Genomic DNA, 20,840 nt, shown 5'->3' with positions numbered 1-20,840 from the left:
CGACCGATGCGTTAGCTATCCCAAATCAAAGTTGCGGATTATTTTTCATGCAAATGTCTAAAGAAAATGTTGTTTTGTACAGCAGAGAAGAAGTATCTTCAGGCTATATTAATTTCCACCACTTTTCCATTTTTTTTTTTTATTATTTTTTGTTTTGTTTATTTTTTTTTCGAAGTGGCACATCTACATTTTCTATGTAAAAGCATTGCTTCATAAGGGTACAACTGCAACTTTTTATTATTTTAAACTTAATATATTTTCTGCCGGTAACAGTTACCAGCTAAATATACTGTTTTCACTTTTCAGTGGCGGCAGCAGCTTCCAGTTTTAAATTCAAAATGCCGACAAATGTAACTGCAACTGACAGTCAACCTGAACCAGGTAATGAATCGTTTGCAATGTCTTACCAAGAACTTATTCTCATCAATCGAACTAAATGTTTCGGATCATTCTTTTTGCCGTAAACAACCGTAAAATCTAAAATTTACTTTTTGGGTATTGTAACCACTTTCTGGGCAATGACCAACTCTGCCCCTAATTTCTTGTCCCATGGCGTACCACACTGTAGGATCTCACCCATATAGAGTACAATGGTGGCAGAGAAAAAGCTAAAAAGTACTACCCTAGCACTTGCCAAAAATGCCAGGTTTTATGGCGTTCCTCAATGTAGGACCTCACCCTTATAAAACGGATAAAACCCACTTCGATTTGCTTGTTTAGTAAGTTAGATTTTGGCGCCTGTACAGTAGGGTGGAAGAACACGGGATACCATTAGCACTTAATAAACAAATATCCTGACCCTGTTTTAAACAAATATCAAATAGGACAAAATAGAATAAAAGGTGTCCCATCTTCCCCACACTAATATACAATAGGGTGGGGGAAGATGGGACACTTTTTAACTCTATTTTCTCGTCCTGTTTAGTAGTAAACAAAGAACCTTTAAAGTATCATAAAACTATATCCTCACGATTTCCATAGACCGTTGTTAATTATTAAAAACACGATCAGGATATTTGTATATTGTGTGCTAAAGGTGTCCCATCTTCCCCCACCCTACTATATATCGTGTTACCATTTTTATGTATGGAAAAGTAGAATATTGCTGGATCTAAGTTTGCCTGCTCTTTCAGTCACTACTAAAGTTCATTTTATGTACGCTTTAAATGCAATTTTTAAAGATTAACATTTATTGTTCAGATAAACGGTAATAATCCTAGCCAGTGAGCTATAGCGTAACGACATAGACAGAAAACATCACCACGATATAGATTACAAACGTACTATGTTGAGATCATTACACTAAAACACCAGACTAACTTGGGCAATACGACACGTTACACAACGACTGCAAACAGAGACTGATAATTTGAAAACAACGATAAAAAGACGCGCGTAATCAGTGACGTCACGGCAGGCGCTACCGTACTCGCGCCAAAACCGTTGGTGACGTCACAGCAGACATCAAAACTGAGCGGAAACATGACAAAGTTCGGATATAACATGTTTAGATAAAAAAAAACACCCGGTGGTTTTGATCTACATTATCCACCATACAAACCATTTCTTTCTAGAAATTTCCAAACCCTCCATATTTGGAAATCTGGCTGGAGCAATTCAAACTGGTTTTGGTGGAACTGGTTCAGAAGGTGGTATCCGACCTGGTGCGTTTAAATTTAGTTTTGGTTCGCCGAAACCGAAAGCTACAACACCAGTGCCAGGTAATGGTTAATCTATAAAATATTTTGTTTAATGTAACTAGTTTATTCTAGTCGTTATAACACAGGTGTTCTGTTTCATGCACCTTGTGCCTGCTTACGGGTTACCACGTATGTAACTTTGTGTGTGTCTATGTTTTGAGATTTTTATAGGAATTTTTACATATATATTTTTATAGGCCNGAGCAATATCAACATATTTGCAAAGGGTCCACTAAAAAATGTTTAGAAAAGTTTTGGAACTGCTGCTTTCACTTATAACCTCTGGGTTACAGACAGGCCCGCTAACCATTGTGCCACAGCGCCAGACTAAGATGAACTTACTGATTATTTTTTTCAGCAGAAGATAAAGACGAGGGGAAGAAAGATGAAGACGCAAGGTCTCCCTCTTCTAATCTGGACACAAGTGAAGGACCTCATATTGATCCCATTGTTGATCTTCCTAATCTAGTGGATGTTGGAACAGGAGAAGAGAATGAAGAGGTGAGATGACTTTGAGATCTTTTATTCTTCTCATATCATACGGGAATTTTCTAAATTGAAAAATATGGAATCTGTTTAAATTTTTTTTAATTTTCTATTTAAATGTACGGCAAAGGTTAAACATGTAAATTCAAAAGTTAAAATAATTTCAACTTTGCCCGTTTTAATTTTTAAACATTTTTTGAAAACTGTTATATAGTAGCGTGGAGAAAGGCAGGGCACCTAGTCATAATATCCAAGTCCTGTTTTTAAAAATTACCAACGGTCTATGGAAGTTGTAATGATTTGGTTTATAATTCTTTGCATGTTCTTTTTAAACTACCAAACGGAAGAAAAAATGCAGTGAAAAGTGTCCTATCTTCCCCCGTCCTACTATATAACTGTTTTCGGAAAAATGTTCGAAAATTAAAATGGGCAAAATTACATAAAAACTGTTTCAATTAAAATACTTATATTAAATTACACGAGGTAACACCAGTGTTATAAAAACTGTCATTGCCTCGTTAGTGTGACAATAAATAGGTTAATTCATTCTTATTATTTCTTTTATATAATTACTAAAATTTTTAACTTTTCAGGCAATATTCTGCAGCAGAGCAAAATTATACCGATATATAGATGCACAATGGAAAGAAAGAGGTCTCGGAGAAATGAAAATTCTTCGTCATAAAAATAGCAACAAATACAGGGTTGTTATGAGAAGGGAGCAAGTATGACCGTTTTATTATATTTTTTTATTTTTTTTTAATTTAACCTAATTGTACAGTAAAGTAATATTTGCTGAAGCTAACTCCATCAGCTATTTTTTAATCACTAGTAAAGTCCATTTTATATATGCTGAAATGTCATTTTTAAGTCAAATTTACCTGAAGAAAAAAAATACAAACCTGTAATAAATCTTAATTAATTCAAATTTAAGCTTAAAAAAAAAAAAAAAAATAATAAATAAGAAAAATCTCTGAAATGTAATTTTTAAGTTCATGTTTTGTTAAAAAAAAATAAAAACGTCTTTTTAAATTATCTAAAATTATTATTAAATTTTTTATTTAATTAAATAAAAATGCAAAATATTTTATTTCATAATTTTTGTGCAGGTTTTAAAAATATGTGCAAATCACTGTATTGCCCCTGCCATGCAACTGAAGTCATACGGTGACACAGGAAAAGCGTGGACGTGGTCGGCAATGGACTTTTCCGACCCAGAGCTCGACCCTCAGCATGAGGTGTTTGCTGTGCGCTTTAAAACCGTTGAACTTGCAAACGAATTTAAGGAAAATTTTGAAAAAGCCTTTTCCGTTAGAACTACTGATAAAGGTAAGTCTATAGAACTAATTGTTTAAATTTATTCTGTTACCTCTACTACCAGGCATAAATAATATTTAAGTGGCTTATCTGGTATAAAAACATTTTTTCAACGGAAATATACTATGTTTAAATTTATTTATACACAATTTGTTTTAATTTTTTCTATATTTTTTACCACTTCGTCTGTAAAAAAGTTATCAAGTTTTTAATTTTATCAATATGATTCCCCATTCTTAAGATAACTTTTCTTTAAAAAAATACCATTAATTAAAAAAAATTATAATTTAAAATGTTATTGTTGTGTTATTTAAAAACAGCAGTAGGTGAAAATTAACCGGTAAAATATGATTAAAATTTGTGTTTGAATCTCACATCCTTTCTTTTTCCCCTTCTTTATCATTTACCTCCTCCCAGGATCCTCCCTCCCTCCTCCCACCACTCCATCCTCCGCATCTGTTGCGTTCCTCCGAAAGGATCAGCAGGAGCAAAAACTGCAAGAGCAAAAACTCGAGGAGCAAAAACTCGAGGAGCAAAAACTCGAGGAGCAAAAACTCGAGGAGCAAAAACTCCAGGAGCAAAAGTCCTCCGGATCTTTCAAGATCACTAAAGAAGCGGGGTCATGGAATTGCAACGACTGTTATGCGGGCAACAGCGCTAAACATGCAACATGTCCTTGTTGTGGATCAGCCAATCCAAACCAACCGGCCCCAGCCCCAGGTATTTTTGGATAGCTTGTTATTTAGTAATAGCAACATTTTTATGCAATTTATTTTTTTGTCATCCTATTTTTATGTTTTTTATAATGTAACTTTTAATTATAAAAAGTTTTCCTTAAAATTATAGTTATACTAAACAGTTTATATATAAAGTAGTTCCTTTGGTATAAAATAAATGCCTATTTTTTGTACTAACGTTTTGTCTACACTACATTCCCCAATTCATATACTAAACCATGTTAGAAAAAGCCAAACAAAATTTCTTTGTTGTGTAGATTTTTGTAATCTTGATTTAAACAAAATATTAAACGTGTTAAACAAATTTCAAAAAACAGGTTTAAAACGGGGCAGTTTCTTAAAATCGTTTTAAAGTATATTTTTCTTATTTCTTAGGTTATGTGCATGTACCTGAAAGCTTGTATTTAAAAAAAAATTAAAAACTGATTTTAAAAGATGTTTTTCTTACACATTGTTCAATTACACAGTCTGATTTTTTTGTACAATATTTTTGTATCACATTGTCATTTAAAAAAATTCTCAGGATATTTCTCACACATCAAAAAATACAACTTTAAATAAAATTTCTCCCACATAATTTACTCAAAATTTAACAGCCAGCCATTTTCGATAAAAATTTTAACTATTTATATAAAAAAAACTGTGTAAATTTTATTTTTACAGGTGCTAATACAAATGCAGCCAGCAATGCTTCTGCTTTCAAGTTTGGTGTCCCAACTTCTACAACTGCACCTAAGTTTAAATTTGGAGAGCAGGTGCCTATTTATACTTTTATTAATAATTTTTATCTGAAACCTAAACACAGCCGTTAACTTTGCATCTAACTCAGAGGTTATGGGTGCGAGTCTCGCCGCTGCTACCATTGTGGCGAGACACTGAATGGCAAATGCTAAAAAAATCACAAACAAAGTTACAAAAAACCACAAATAAAGTTACAGAAAACCACAAACATAATTACAAAAAATCACAAAAAAAGTTATATGAAAGTTACTCTCGAGCAGATAGAGGTGTATGAAACAGAACACCCGTGCTATAACGACTGCCACTGCCCGTCCATATAAGAACAAATAAGTTTCATTCATTCTTTAATTTTATCCTGTATTTTAGGCTTCTAGCAGTCCTAGACCAGCCAGTACTTGCTTGGAAAACATTTTACTTGGTAAAAATGTCAGTACCACCACCAATGGTAAGTTTTTGCAGCCATATTTACTGTACACAATATTTTTTTATATAAAGTTATAAAGCAATTATTTTATGAAGTTAATTTCAAAAATTTTATCAAAACAATTGTGTGCAATTTTAAATAAACACACACAAAACATTATAAGCATACTGAATAGATTTATAGTAGGGTGGGGGAAGATAGGACACCTTTTCTTTGAGTTTTCTGTTTTCATTTGGTGGTAAACAAAGAACATTCAATGAATTATAAAACCGTATCTTTAAGACTTCCACAGACCGTTGTTAATTGTTTAAAACACGATCAGGCTATTTGGATATTAGGTGTTAAAGGTGTCCCATCTTCCCCCACTCTACTATATATATATACTCAGTTTTACTGCCTCCAAAAAGGCAGTTGGATTAATTTTTTACAACCCAAATGTGTGGTATATTAAACACATACCAAAAAAAGCAGTTTTTTAGCTACAAAAAATATACAGTCAATACTCCATTTTACAATGCCAAAAACCCTTCAAGGAATAACATGTTAAAACATAAAAAAAACTTTCTGTTACTTCTGCTACCAGGCATAGTATAAACAATAAATCAATGGCTCATCTGGTATAAAAAACGTATAGTGTATTTCCAACGTTTCGTCTGCCATACGGCGAGACTTCATCAGGGAATGATTGGAAATACACTATAACGTTGGAAATACACTATACGTTTTTTATACCAGATGAGCCATTGATTTATTGTTTATAAAAAAAACTATTTATTCCCTTTTTTTATTTCTGATAATGCATTATGTTCACATGAATGCTGTATTATATCTACAACTCTGCAATATTAGTGTAGTACTAGCCTTAAAACAGATTTAAATAAATTAGTTTTAGTATTTTTGGTAAAAAGTATATTTTTTAGTGAATATAAAATTTATCTAAAACCAAATTTTGGAATTTTTTAATTTGAATTCCTAAAAACAAATTGTCACAGCACAAACAACAACCGATCAAAAGTTTTCGTTTAAATTTGGTGGCGATTTATCAAAACCAGCTGCAAGTTCCAAGTTTCAGTTTGGTTCACCGCAACCTACAGACAACAAGGTGATTTAAGATTTGGGATTACTTAGAAATAAGAATGGCAGTTGTTTAAATGGCTGTGATATATTTTCAATAAATTTCTGTCTGTTATTTACTAGTTCACCTGTAATTGATTTTATTTTTGTTTTTTTACTATGTGATGGCTATATTTTGTTATATTAATATAGTGGGCTGGGGGAAGATGGTACACCTTTAGCGTGTAATATCAAAATATCCTGATTGTGTTTTAAACAATTAACACTGGTCTATGGAGTCGATACGGTTTTATAATTCTTTAAATATTCTTTGTTTACTACCAAATGAAACAAGAAAATTGAATGAAAGAGGTCTCATCTCCCCCCACCCTACTATATATTATCATCACATTTCTGTCTGAAATTTAATAGTTACCTGTATATTGTTGCCTTTTTGTTTTGTTTTTCTGGGACCTTTTTATGTGATAGCTATTTTCTATTATATTATGGTCATATTCAGCAAGACATTGCATATAAAACAGCTTTAATTACTTGTGTTCATTATGTTTTAAACCATTTAATTTTTATAATTTTAATTTAAGCATAACAGTTCTTAACCAAATTACAGTAAAAATCAAAACAATTTTGTTTAAAAGATAACAGTGTTCAAAAATGCATTGTATGGAAAATAGCCGGGAAATCTGTTTTTCCATTCAAACACGCTTATTTTTAACAACCATTTTCTCAGGAACCAGTAAAAGAACACACAGCTCTACAACGAACAGGACAAACTCCAACGAATTCAAGTTTCTCATTCAAGTTGGCTAACAGCAACAATTCAACAGGTAATTGTGTTTTACTTGGTAGTTAGTTTAAGGCTTTAAGGGGTTAGGATTCTACAAAAAGACACCTAACTAATTTTAACATTTAATGAAATACTTTTTATTATATTATTACAAGGGTGGGGAAGTTAAAGGACCTTTTTATTCTATTTTCTCGTCCCATTTGGTAGTAATAAAAGAAAATCCAAAGAAATATAAAACTGTATCCTCACGACTCCCATAGACCGTTATTATTGTTTAAAACGCGATCAGGATATTTGGATATTATGTGCAAAAGGTGTCCCATCTTCCCCCACCATACTATACCATAAGTTATAAAGGTGGCTGTACACGGTATCCAGAACTCGTCCGTTTTGTCTGTTTTGTCCAGATTTCGCTGCCGCATGCGGAACTCGGTAATGGGTTTGCATATACGATACTGTGTACAGCCACCTTTAAGAGTCATGAAAATTTTGAAAGAATAAAGTACGTTCCTGCAAAAAAGTTTTAAAGGCCTGGTTTAACCTATTTTGGTTCAAGCCAGTGTAAACTGGATCTAACCAGTTAAAACCCGCTTATGGATTACAAAATACTTAGTCCTACTTTTTAAATAAATAGTACAAATATATAAATAGTACAAATAAAAAAACATTTTTTTTAGCACTAAAATTTTACACATTACCAAAATTATTTCAACCATTTTAGGTGATGGTAAACCATTCAGTTTTGGTTCCCAAACCACTGCAGCAACCGGTTTATTCTCTGCACCATCTTTTGGTGCGCCACCACCCAACACCACCACCACAACCAACCAAACTTCACAACCGAAATTTCCAACCATGGATAGCGAGAATGAGGAGGAAAATGGAGACGAGAGTAGTCAGGATGAAGAAAATGATGACGGTAAAATGCATGTACCTGAAAATTTAAAACAGCGCAAAAAAAAAATTGAAAAGACCGCATTTAAAAATCTGATTTTAGAGATTAATTTTCTGATTTTAAAGGTAAATTGTATGTAGCTGAAAGTTTATATTACAAAAAAAAAACAGAATTGAAACAGCCCATTTTAAAAACTGATTTTAAAGAATATTTGTCTGATTTTAATGGTAATGTGAATGTACCTGAAAACTTGTATTAATATAACAGATTTAAAACCGCACAATTTAATTTTAAAGAATATTTTATTTTAAAAGTAAATTGCATGTACCTGAAAACTTAACTAAAAACAGATTTGAAACAGTGGATTTTTTTCTTACACATTTTTAATTGAAAAGTAGGATTTTTTGTACAATATTTTTGTATCACAATGCTATTTAAAAAAAACTTTTTTCAGGATATTTTCTCACACATTATAATATATAAACTTAAAATTTTTTCCTCACACTCTAATACATTTTCTAAGGGAATATTTCTCATTTTCTGATATTTTTTAAGATGAATTGAAAATGTTTAAAAACTTGAGAAGGCCTGTGTCACGATCATAACCAATTACCTTAACAAGTATTTATACAGATAAGATGCTGACTTTGCTTTTATGTCTTTAATCTTTTTTAATTTTTCAAACTTAAAAAGTAATCAGTGATTTGAGAAACAAGCAAAAAATTAGAAACGAGAAAAAATGAAAAACAAGCAAAAAATGAAAACAAGACAAAATCAGAAACAAGAAAAAATTAGAAACAAGAAAAAAGGAGAAAAGCAAATGATCAAATGTCGTTTTAATATTTATCTCTTCATGCAGATTACTCCACGGAGGAGTCTGAGGGAAGTTACGAAGATGAGGAGGAAGAAGATTTTGTTCAAAATCATCAATCTCCAATGAGCAAGTTTACGGCTCCAAAAGTAATTTTTTTAAACACAGATTAAATAAAATAATCTTTTAGCGGCTTATCTGGTATTAAGTAGTGCATTTTCAGCATTTCTTCTGTCATGCGCTACGTTTTTTTATACCAGCTAAGCCGCTGAACATATTTACATTATGCCTGGTAGCAGAAGTAATAGAATATTGAAGAAAAATTGTTGCTTAAACTGTTTTGGAATTTTTAACCAAAATTTATGTTGTAAAAATATATGTTTGTATTAAAAAGGCTACAATTTTAAATTGAAAAAAACTGTAATAAAAATAATATGCTTAATACTATTTTTAAGTCTTCGTTTTCTAGACTGAGGGTATAACAGTCGGGAATAAACAGTCGGAAAAAGATGCAGAACAAGATGAAGATGATGTGATCTGTGTTGGTGAGGTCCTCCCATCCCAGGAGCTACAGGAGAAAGCGAAGAGCCTCCAACTTCATCCTTCATTTTATAATTATCTTAAAGATGGGGAAGAAGCAGACTCTGAAGGTGAAAAATTAAAAACTTTTTTTTTATTTTTTTTTATTTTACCATTTTTTTTGGAAAAATTGTAAAAGACGTTGTTACCATACAAATGTATTTGTGTATAGTAGAGTGGGGAAAGACAGGACATCTTTTGCACATAATATCCAAATATCCTGATCGTGTTTTAAACAATTAACAACGGTCTATCGGAGTCGTAAGGATACGGTTTTATAATTCTTTGAACGTTCTTTGTTTACTACCAAATTAGACGAGAAAATAGAATGTAAAGTTGTCCCGTCTTCCCCCACCCTACTATATAGCATTATACACCTTCTCAGTTGTAGGTTTTTTCTATTAAATACAAAATGTCATTGTATGCAATACAAATAACCTACATTAAAATAAAGTTTTTCAACTTTAAAATAGAGTCAAGTGCCACTGCATCTGACAAACCTGAAACCGAAAATCTTGAAAAACCAGCTTTAAAATCGGATGCTACTAAACCTGTTGAAGTCAGCACATCAACATTTGCGTTCGGTAAGAATTGTCTTCGAAAATCATTATTTTGGCATGTTTTATTAAAATAATAACTAATAGAAAGAGTACTGAATATTTTAGTATAGAGAAGTTAATTTTTTAAGCCATGATATTACATGTATTTCTAGTCCAATTATTTTCCTTTTTTCCTTTTATTAATCCATGATATTACATGTAATTTTTAATTGTTAGTCCAAAAATTTTACCTTTTTTTCTTTTTTTTTAGCCTGTAATATTTCATGTAATTTTTAGTCTGAATATTTCACAATGTTTTTTTTCTTTCTTAACCTATGATATTACATGCAGTGGCGCAGCCAGGGGGGTTTAGGGGCCGGGACCCCCCTTTTTAAACCGAAAAAAAATAAAAAAATTAAAAAAAATTAAAATAAAAAAATTGAAAATTTCTTGATAAAAACCCCCCTTATTTTTTTCTGGCTGTGCCACTGATTGCATGTCTTTTTCCCCCTGATTTTTTTCGCGACTTTTTTGACTACCAGGTAGCAATACTGGAGATGCAGGAATAAAGTCATTTGCGGATCTTGCTGCAAGTTCCAGCTCTGGTTTCAAATTTGGAGCGACTTTTACACCACCAACTAGTCAACCAGTTTGGAGTTCTGATGGAAAACCAATTTTTTCAACAACAAAAAACAACAATAGTGACTTGTATCAGGTTAGTACATTAAGTGTTAAAATATATTTTAAAAAAGAAAAATTTAATATAAAAAATTATTAAAAATTGTCAAAATGAAAAATAATTAGTTATTTTTTTTTTTTAAATACCAATCATTAAAAATAAAAACTAGTATAAAGAAAAAATTACCAAAAACATTACCAAAAAAAATTGTTTTTAATATTTTTATTTTCTTTTTTCTAGGAGGAAGAGGAGAGGGATATCCATGTTGAACCAATCGCAAAGCTCCCTGACCTGGTTACCGTGGTAACAGGAGAAGAGGGGGAGAGGACAATTTACTCTCAGCGATCAAAATTATTTCGCTGGGACAAGGTTTGTTTCTGCTTGTGTTATTTAAATATTTTAAATGACTTGTTTTAAAAATTTGTATTAAAATACATAAAAAGTGCTCATTTAATTAAACGCTTAGTATAATATTTCCTTCAAGTTATAACTTAACAACTTAACAAGTAAAACCACATTAACTATTCTATTCTGTATGGGTGAGGTCCATGAGGACCTAGGGTTTAGGCCAGATTTGGCCCATTACCCCAACACCCTTGTACGTCCGGAAGTGACGTGCTCGCTTTAGTCAAGTTTTTTCTTTATGTTACGACTCTAGTGTTCCAACCAAGTCCCATTTTCTGTCCTGATTCTTGGCCCGTAGGACTCCATCTGTGGACTATTTCTGCAAAATACTACACTAACACCAAATGTTCTATAAGTCATATACACCAATGTAAACTTATCTGGAATAAATGCAAAAATCTAGCTTTTTAGAAAAATATAATAAAAGACTAAAAGTATTAAAGTTTTCCAAAAAAATGACTAAATCACCAACATATTGTGTTTTTGGTAGTGTAGCATAAGAAATTTTAAAGTTAGTTTTGATAAAATCCCAACTAGGTCTGACTGCATGGCAGACAAAGCATTCTATTTTATTAAAATATTTAAGTATATTAGGGTGGGGGAGATAGGATACCTTTTTATTCTGTTTACATGTTCCAATTGGGAACAAAGAACATTCGAAGAAATATAAAACTGTATCCTCATGACTCCCATAGACCGTTGTTAAATGTTTAAAACATGATCAGAAAATTGGTTATTATGTGCTAAAGGTGTCCCATCTTCCCCCACCCTACTATACAGCTTATTTGTGTGAAATGATCACTCCTATAAAAGACATTAAAATATTGCGCAGACTTTAAAGCAATGGAAAGAAAGAGGTTTAGGAGATATTTGCATCAAGCATAATCAAGAAAATGGAAAATTCCGAATTGTCATGCGACGTGAACAAGTTTTTAAAGTGAGTGAATTTCATGATATTCGTGCATGTGATATTTATGTGATCATGAGTTGTTTTTTTGTGATAATGAGTGATTTTAGATTAATGTTTAGAATGCTAATACACTGGATTTTCTTACAATAAGATATTTTTTTGTTGTATAAATAAAAAATCTCACAAAACTTAATTTATATCAAAGTTTTACTTCAAATTTTTAACTTTAGAAATTACAGATGTGTAGAAAGTATTTGTAAGGTTTTAAAAAAACTTTTTAATGCTAAAACACTATGCTGATAGTTCTAGAATAAATTTCATTATTGTTTAAATAGTTTGTTTTCTATGGGTTTCTAAACTGCCAAAAAAGTGGCTAATTTTAACAAAAAAATTATAAATTCATATATATTCTATATAAAAATTGTCTCACTTTTCCACACTGACACCTAACGGTCATTATTTCCGCAGGTTTGTGCGAACCATTACATCACATCCAAGATGAAACTTACCCCGATGCCCGACTCCGACCGTACATGGACGTGGATTGCAGCAGATTTCGCTGACGGCGAAGAAACGGAAATCGAAAATTTTGCCATCAAGTTTAAAACTTGCGAACTCGCCAACTTGTTCAAGGAGAAGTTTGAAGAATGCCAGGTAAAAACATTATTGCTTAAAAGATTAGTACCCCTTTTTTTCTTTTTTGTAACGTTTTACTTAAAAATTAGTAGTTTTTTTTATTTTTGTAATACATTACTTTTAAAATTAGTATTGCTTTTCTTTTTATAACATGTTACTTAAAAACTTAGTGGTTTTTCTATTTTTTGTAGCGTGTTACTTAAGAAATAAGTTTTTTTTCTTTTTCGTAACAATATTGCCTAAAAAATTAGTGATTTTTTTTACTTTTTGTAACGTTTTACTAAAATTAGTAGTTTTTTACTTTTGTAACATGTTGCTTAAAAATGAGTAATTTTCTTCATTTTTAACATTATTGTCTAATATGTAGTTTTTTTACTTTTTGTAACATTTTACTTAAAAATTTGTAATTTTTTTACTTTTTGTAACATGTTACTTAAAAAAATCTTTTTCATTTTTCTACTTTTAAACAATTTTTGTCAAACTGGGTTCTACCTGTTACAGCTTTAATTCAGATAATTCTTATTCTTTTTAGTTTTTTTTTTTATATTTTAAATGTTTGATATTTTATTGGTTTTTATAATAGTTGTGTTAATTTAGTCTTTTAATAATTATTATTGTATCTCAAATATATGGCTTAAAAATATGTTATAAAATAAAAACCATTAAATTGAACTAAAATATTTGAAAAAAATAACATACAGTTGTACTTAATATAAACAACCAAATAGGAGGTGTAATAATACTTGCAACAGGTACTAATTGACGACACAAACGCGACAACCACATCTGCTTTTCAAGAAACTACAACAGATCTCATCAACCAGGCAGAAAAAATGAAATCCGAACTTGATTTTTTCAAGGATAAACTTTCTGTGAAGCAGAAAATTGACCTTGAGAATACATTGACTGAAGGCAAGTCTGCCAACTTAAAATTGATTTTCTTATTCAAAAAAAATTTCAAACCTGAGAATTTTTTGTAATTAATAAATTTCTTTAAAAATATTATAAAATTTTTTTAGAAAAATTTTTTTTTTATTTTTTTAAATAGGAAAGATACTTAAATTATATATGTTTTCTCAAAATTCTGTTTCTTTTTTAGCACTAAATTGGCTAAAAATCTGCTTAAAACGTTTTTTCCCAAACCATCTCTTTATAAACCCCATGTTTCAGGTGCTGAGGTAAAAAGTCTTCCCAAACTACCAGACCTTGCTTTAACACCTCTCGTTAAACAACATCAGAAAGACAAAGAAAGAATTCAATCTGAAACAAGGTCAGTTCATAATAAAATATAAAAAAAACACTTATACACTTAACAAAAAATGACATTTTTTGACACTTAAAAAAAATGACACTTAACAAAAAATGGCATGACAATTTTTACATAAATTTGCTAGTTTGCTACAGAAGGAATATTATATTGTTTTACAAATTTCAAAATAGGAAATAAAAAATTTAAAAAATAATGAAAGTATGAAACATATATTTTTGATCATAGTATACCACTTAAACACTAAACAAAAAATTACATGATTTTTTTTAAAATACATTTGCTAGTTTTCTACACAAGGAGTATTGTAATGCATTACAAATTATAAAATAAAATATTAAATTATAAAAAAACATATGTTTTTGTTCATAGTATACCACTTAAACGCTAAACAAAAAATTACATGAATTTTTTAAAATACATTTCTAGTTTGTTACACAAGGACTATTGTAAAGTTTTACAAACTATTAAATAAAAGTTTATAAACCATATATTTTTGTTCATAGTATACCACTTATAAACCAATCAAAAAATGACGTGACATTTTTTCCATACATTTGCTAGTTTTCCACACAAAAACTATTTTAATGTTTTAAACACTGCATTGATTTCCCTCAGTCCTCCAACTGATGACAAGCAAGCTGACAAAGAAAATGTTGAAGTGACCAGAGGTATTTTAACTTTAAATTTTGTATAATATTTGATATTTAAACAGTATTAGACTGAAACCTGTATAAAAACAAATTTGTTTTCAATTTTTGTTTTTCTTTATATCAGTAAACTACACATAATTGTATGTGTTGTGTTTCGTAAAAGTATTTCTGCTTTAAATATAACTAACAACTTTCAAAGCATTACTATGTGAAAAAATAAGGTAGTAACTTTTAATATACCTATATAATATAATATGATATATACATATATATATATATGTTCTGTACGTGTACACTACTTTCAAATATATACAGTAGAGTGGGGAGAAAATGAGACACCTATTCATTCCATTTTGTAGTTCTATTTGGTAGTAAACTAAGAACGTTCAAAGAATTATAAAACCGTAACCTCACGACTCCCATAGAGCGTTGTTAATTGTTTAAAACACGTTTAGGATATTTGGATAATATGTGCTAAAGGTATCCCGTCTTCCTCCACCCTACTATACATATACAGGTTCTAGGTTCTACATGTATACCTTACTTTCAAATATTATAAACTTTAAAACAGGCAGGACAAGAAACACCTCTATTAGTCTCAGCAAGTTTGAATTTAACATGAAAGTAGACCCTACTATGCCAGAACATGGTTCGCACAAAACAAGAAACATAAGTGTGTGTTCGGCTACAAGGTGATGTGCTTGTTCTTATATTATATATTTTGTTGCTACTGTTTTTTTATCAAATATATTTTGTTTTTGTGGATTGAAAAAATTATATGAAATACAAAATCTTTGTTTAAATCCACAGCACTGAAGAGGCAGATATACATGTTGAACCAATTGTTCCATTACCTGATAAAGTAGATGTTCCTACTGGGGAAGAACAAGACCAGGTACAAACAATTTAAGTTCTAATTTTTTATGCTACCTAAAACTTTTTTCAAAATTTAAATTTTTTTCTAATTTTTTTTTTTTCAAAAATTTTTTTTTTTAAATAAAAAAATACTGTGTTTAGCAGCAACAGTTGGATGCAGAATTGTTTATTTTTGTAAAAGAAAAACGATTTAAATTAAAAATGCATTGGAATATTATAATTTTGATACATTTTTTGTATACTTTTTTATTTAAACCTAAAAAAACAGGTTTTGTTCGAAAATCGTGTGAAGTTGTTCGTATTTCATCGTGAATCAAAGCAATGGAAAGAAAGGGGTTTGGGAAGAGTTCGAATTCTACAAAACCTAAACAATTATAGAATACGACTTGTTATGAGAAGGGAACAGGTAAGGGTCTTATAATATTTAATGAATTTTAAAACCATGATAGTAACTCATCTGTTTGTATTACTGTTACAGCTTTACTCTCTTTACAGCAGCATTTCTTTAAAATTCCTTTTCTCTTATTTAGAATGTAAATAAGCTACCAATCAAAGTCCACATCAGTTGACAGGACAGGAAAATTGTGCCAATTGTAGCTTACTATTCTAGTTCAGAATAACTGCTAGCCTTGTAGCTTCTTGATTCTTTATCTTCTAGTAATTAGTTGTTTTTTAATAAATGAGCTTCATATTACATATTGGGGTGAATCTGATAAGCATCTTTTAAAAGGGTAAAGCATACAAAAAGTTTAAGAACCACTGTTTTACAGTGTGTTAGGTTGGATATATAATAACTATCAGTTTAGGTTTTAACATATCCATGTAAGGAACATATCAAAAGCAATTGTAAGCTATCTTTGCTTTAAGAAACAGTAGGGTGGGGGAAGATGGGACAGCTTTTCATTCTATTTTTCGTCCCCTTTAGTAGTAAATAAAGAACATTTAAAGAATTATAAAACCGTATCCTCACGACTTACAACCCATAATTCAAATACTGTTTAACTGTAGAGTCCACACTCTATCCAAAAATTTAAAAAATTCTCACACTCTTTGCAACATTATACAACAAATACACATTTTTTCCAGGTGTTTAAAGTTTGTTTGAACCACTTTATCACGGAAGCAATCCACTTTAATTTCAAAGAGAATTCCGATAAAGTACTTGTGTGGGCAGCAACTGACTTCTCAGACCCCGATAAACCAAATGGAGAGGTTTGCTTTGTTTTTCATTACAGTTGTATTTAACATTGTTATAACACAGCCTGTATCGCATTTGCCAGCATTTTAAACATTTTTGAATCTTTTATAATTTTATTTTTTATATTTTGTGTTTTTCAAAAAAAAATTTTTTTTAATTTTTTTAGGTTCAACCTGTTTACAAACAGAAGTATATACTTCATATTTTTACTAGTTGCCATAGCAAAACTTAATGTAGAAATTGCTAATACACGTTATAGTAACAATGGTTTGTAGTGCCATCGCACGTAAATATACGTTTTACCAGTTTTTCGCGTGCAGCGCTTCATTTGAGTCAATAGTAAAGCACGTATACGACAGCTATTAAAAAAACATTGTCACTGTTTCATGGATTCATGTTGCTTACTGTTGTACGATTCGCAAATTTAATTTGTGGCTTGTTGAAAATTTAAAGAGTCTGGACCACGCTCATACAAGTTGGTTTTAAATGAAAATTTACACTTAATAAAATTATCTGTGGTATTTTTTGTGAGAAGAAGTATTTAGTTTGGCCAAAAAACGTTTCTCTTATAATTTGAAATATATTCCACTCTTTAATATAAGGCAAAATTAATGCGACACCATTTATGCATTTGTTTAAATTAATGCGGTGTCGAAGGTGTCTTGCTTAAGAACACACGTACACCCACAATGGTAGCAGCATCAAGTCCTGAACCAGCTACCCACTGTTCCCGCTTAAATTTTTACCCACATAATTTTCCAGATGCTTCAGTTTGCAATGAAACTGAAATCAGCAGAAACTGCAATCAATTTCTTGAACACAGTACAAGATGGAAACGAAGCTTTTTCAGTCAAGAGGTTGCTTGACCCTGTGTCTGTACTTGAGGATAAATCAGGTGTGCATTATTTTGTATTTCAAATTAATTCCCAAAATATCTTTGGCCTATTGTAGCGTTTTACACTGTCAGTATAGCATGTTGTTTTTACTGCAGAAAATTTTGGTGTTGTTTTTTTTAATAATGCACTTTATTTTGATTATTGATGTTAAATTTTACTATTTATTTCTTCCTAGGTGTTTATTTTTGTAACTAAAATAATTTTGTACTTGGTTGCAGGAGTTTGGTATGGTGCAGTTTTTTTTAATCGTCCGTAGTTATTCACATTTTATATACATTAGAATAGAACCACTCTTTTAGCATACATATATGTTATTCTAGCAATTTTTAGTTTTGTTGTACTTTTATCAATAAATTTTGTAAATTTTTTTTTACTACTATTTTTTTTGTAAAAAAATTTTTTTTGTATTTGTATTTCATACAACAGAGATAAACACAAGTGTACAAGACGCATCAAATGCTTCTCAACAAAGTGAAAACGGGAACACTTCTGTCCACAAATCCCCAGTAAAATCCACCAAACCTGCTTTCTCATTCGCAAATGTTGCAACACCGTTTGGAAACAAAAACAAACCACTTTTCAGTGACATTGTGTTCGGTATGTTGATGGTCCTTTTTAATTTTTTTAAATAATAAATCTTTACTGGCAAATAAAAAGATATAAATTAAGTTTAAAAGAAAAATTTACATTTTTTATTTTGCTGTCACTTTACCGAATGTAGAAATTGATAAACCTGTACTGGCAAAAAAAGGTTTTAAGGTCAGTTTAAAGTAAAAATTTTTTTTTCTAATTTGATTCTGTTTGGGTGAAGTCCTACAGTGTGGCATGCTGTTAGAAGATTTTGGACAAAGTTTTTTACGCCCAATTTATGTATTTAATAAGACAGACTTTCAACAATGGTTTGCTTTTATTTGAAATAATTGCGGCGTTTAAACAGCACACTTAACTGTTAATATGCTTGTACACTTAACTGTTATTATGCTTGTACACTTAACTGTTATTATGCTTGTACGCTTAACTGTTATTATGCTGTACCAGTATCCTTACAGGTAAAAAAATTCCCCAAAAAATTACTAAAAAATAAAAACGCAATATTTTTTGTTGACATCTCCTTATTACGTCATAACCTCTATTATGACATCACAACCAGGCACACCAAAGACACAACCAGCAGCACCAACAACAAAGTTCACATTTGATGCAAGCTCAATATCTTTTAACTTTGGCAGCACAAGCACACCGGCCACAAGTGCCCCACCGTTCCAAATTGCCCCTGCTGTGGTAGGTTCATTTTTAGAATATATTAATATGTTATAGGTTTTGCTATCATAACTTTGGAACAGGGTTAATGTATGTGTTTTTACACCAGTTTAAACACAAAGCAGTTTTTGCACTGTCGTTAAATGTTTATACAAAGAGGTGCCAAAGTATATTGTATTTGAAACATTAAACAATAACTTTTCCTGTATTATGACTGTCTACACAGCAAAATTGTATTTTTTAAAAATTAAAACATTCGTTTCTATTTTATATGAGTGATTATGATGAAAGCAATTGTAGAAAAATGTTAAAAACAATTTACTTAAAACTTTTCAATTACTAAAGTTTTTATTTTTATTCAAATTCAGATGCAAAAGCCAGCGGCTAGCAAATCCTTATTTGGTGTTGTGCAACCTTCAACTGGAAACAATGATGCCAGTCAACAAAAAGAACAAAACACAATAATTGGTCAACACTCCTCAAAATTTCAGTTTGACATGGCAACAGCAGATAATGATCAAAATGGAGTAGACACCAATGTTGGTGAAAAGGAAACTAAAAAAGTTGAAAAGGGTAAGAATTCTATTTTCTTGTGTTCTTGTTACATGTATAGTTATATAATTTGTTCTGCTCCGTGGCTCAGTGGTTTAGGCGCCTGCATCGGAACCAAAGTGTTCCCGGTTCAATGCTCGCCGGCGATACTAACACTGATCACGTATGTGTCCTTAGGCAAAACACTTAACGGACATTGCTCCAACCCAGCAGTTACTAATGGGTTGTCCAAATCATAACCATATCAAAGCAAAAATCATGCACAAAAGTTAAAAGTGTGGTAACTCGTAAGCACATGGTTAAAAATGAAGATCATATCATTTTACAATATAGAGAGGGAAATCAACGATAAAAACAATCTTTAAACATCTGATATGGTTAAAACGTGTGAAAAGTGCGTTAGTAATAAGTGTGGCTGTTAAATATATTTGCCATATGAATACACACACACATGCACACTGAAATATTGTAAATTTTATCTATATTTTCAGAGTAATCACTTAATATTTATCAATTATTATCCTGGTGGCGTTTAAATTAACCAGTTAATACAATTTAAACCAACCAATCACAGCACAGCAACTATTCCAACTGTCCAATCAAATTTAAACACCAAATTTAACCAGCCAATCACAGCCCAAATAAAATTCAAATGAACCAATCAAATTTTCACAGATGCAAAACCAGTAGAACTTGTCGAAACGGACACAAATGATGAAAAAGATTCTGAAAAAGATGATGATGTTATTTTTGTTTGGGAGGCGGTGCCAACCCAGAGTCAACTAGAACGATCACGAAAGCTACAACTCCCACCATGTTTCTTTCTGTATGAAGATAACCCAGATCTAGAAGGTAGTTTGAAATGTTCGGTTTTAGAAATAATAAAAATAGAATAGAAATAGAATTTTCTCATTCCATTTGGTGGTAAAAAAAATTCAAATTAATTTAAAACTGTTTCCTTACAACTCCGATAGACCATTGTTAATTATTAAAAACACAATCAGTATATTTGGATATTATGTGCTAAAGTGTCCCATCTTCTCCCACCCTACTATATCTTAGTGATGCCACTTCCCAATCATGTGCATTTATGTTCTGCATAAATGCCTTTTTTCTATTTCCTATTTCTTTTTTTATTTATTATAAATATTTTTAAGGTGGTAAAAATACCCAATGTGGGTGATTATAAGACTTAAATGCTATTTTTGTATGTTTTATCTTTGGTTATAACTGAACAACATGAGACAATTTAATTCTTTGCTCTCATTGTGTAAGAAATGCATTAATTTACCAATTTGTACAAAACATATATATAGTGGGGTGGGAGAAGATGGGACACCTTAACAAATAATATTCAAATATACCGATCGTGTTTTAAATAATTAACAATGGTCTATCGGAGTTGTACGGAAACAGTTTAA

The 20,840-nt window shown here is 30.8% G+C and overlaps 1 protein-coding gene across 1 annotated transcript in view; it reads left to right on the top strand.

The window, feature by feature from the left end:
- The window catches only part of LOC101242693 (E3 SUMO-protein ligase RanBP2), a 38,798-nt gene extending 18,483 nt beyond the window's left edge, over positions 1-20,315 (top strand). The window contains exons 30-59 of the mRNA XM_026835492.1: positions 307-381; positions 1,575-1,721; positions 2,059-2,201; positions 2,780-2,911; positions 3,296-3,515; positions 3,921-4,223; positions 4,898-4,995; positions 5,348-5,426; positions 6,398-6,507; positions 7,207-7,303; positions 7,985-8,182; positions 9,018-9,118; positions 9,439-9,619; positions 10,022-10,132; positions 10,630-10,802; positions 11,007-11,135; positions 12,004-12,108; positions 12,550-12,735; positions 13,470-13,629; positions 13,888-13,987; positions 14,603-14,655; positions 15,209-15,329; positions 15,448-15,532; positions 15,782-15,919; positions 16,600-16,725; positions 17,474-17,606; positions 18,034-18,204; positions 18,758-18,888; positions 19,236-19,440; positions 20,095-20,315. Coding sequence (XP_026691293.1) covers positions 307-381; positions 1,575-1,721; positions 2,059-2,201; positions 2,780-2,911; positions 3,296-3,515; positions 3,921-4,223; positions 4,898-4,995; positions 5,348-5,426; positions 6,398-6,507; positions 7,207-7,303; positions 7,985-8,182; positions 9,018-9,118; positions 9,439-9,619; positions 10,022-10,132; positions 10,630-10,802; positions 11,007-11,135; positions 12,004-12,108; positions 12,550-12,735; positions 13,470-13,629; positions 13,888-13,987; positions 14,603-14,655; positions 15,209-15,329; positions 15,448-15,532; positions 15,782-15,919; positions 16,600-16,725; positions 17,474-17,606; positions 18,034-18,204; positions 18,758-18,888; positions 19,236-19,440; positions 20,095-20,315 — 4,232 coding nt within the window. The remainder of the gene's footprint in view (positions 1-306; positions 382-1,574; positions 1,722-2,058; positions 2,202-2,779; positions 2,912-3,295; positions 3,516-3,920; positions 4,224-4,897; positions 4,996-5,347; positions 5,427-6,397; positions 6,508-7,206; positions 7,304-7,984; positions 8,183-9,017; positions 9,119-9,438; positions 9,620-10,021; positions 10,133-10,629; positions 10,803-11,006; positions 11,136-12,003; positions 12,109-12,549; positions 12,736-13,469; positions 13,630-13,887; positions 13,988-14,602; positions 14,656-15,208; positions 15,330-15,447; positions 15,533-15,781; positions 15,920-16,599; positions 16,726-17,473; positions 17,607-18,033; positions 18,205-18,757; positions 18,889-19,235; positions 19,441-20,094) is intronic.
- The last annotated feature ends 525 nt before the right edge of the window (positions 20,316-20,840 follow it).

Source organism: Ciona intestinalis, chromosome 8, assembly GCF_000224145.3.
Source record: "Ciona intestinalis chromosome 8, KH, whole genome shotgun sequence".
NCBI classification, from domain to species: domain Eukaryota; kingdom Metazoa; phylum Chordata; class Ascidiacea; order Phlebobranchia; family Cionidae; genus Ciona; species Ciona intestinalis.
This window is presented reverse-complemented; position numbering and strand designations above follow the sequence as displayed.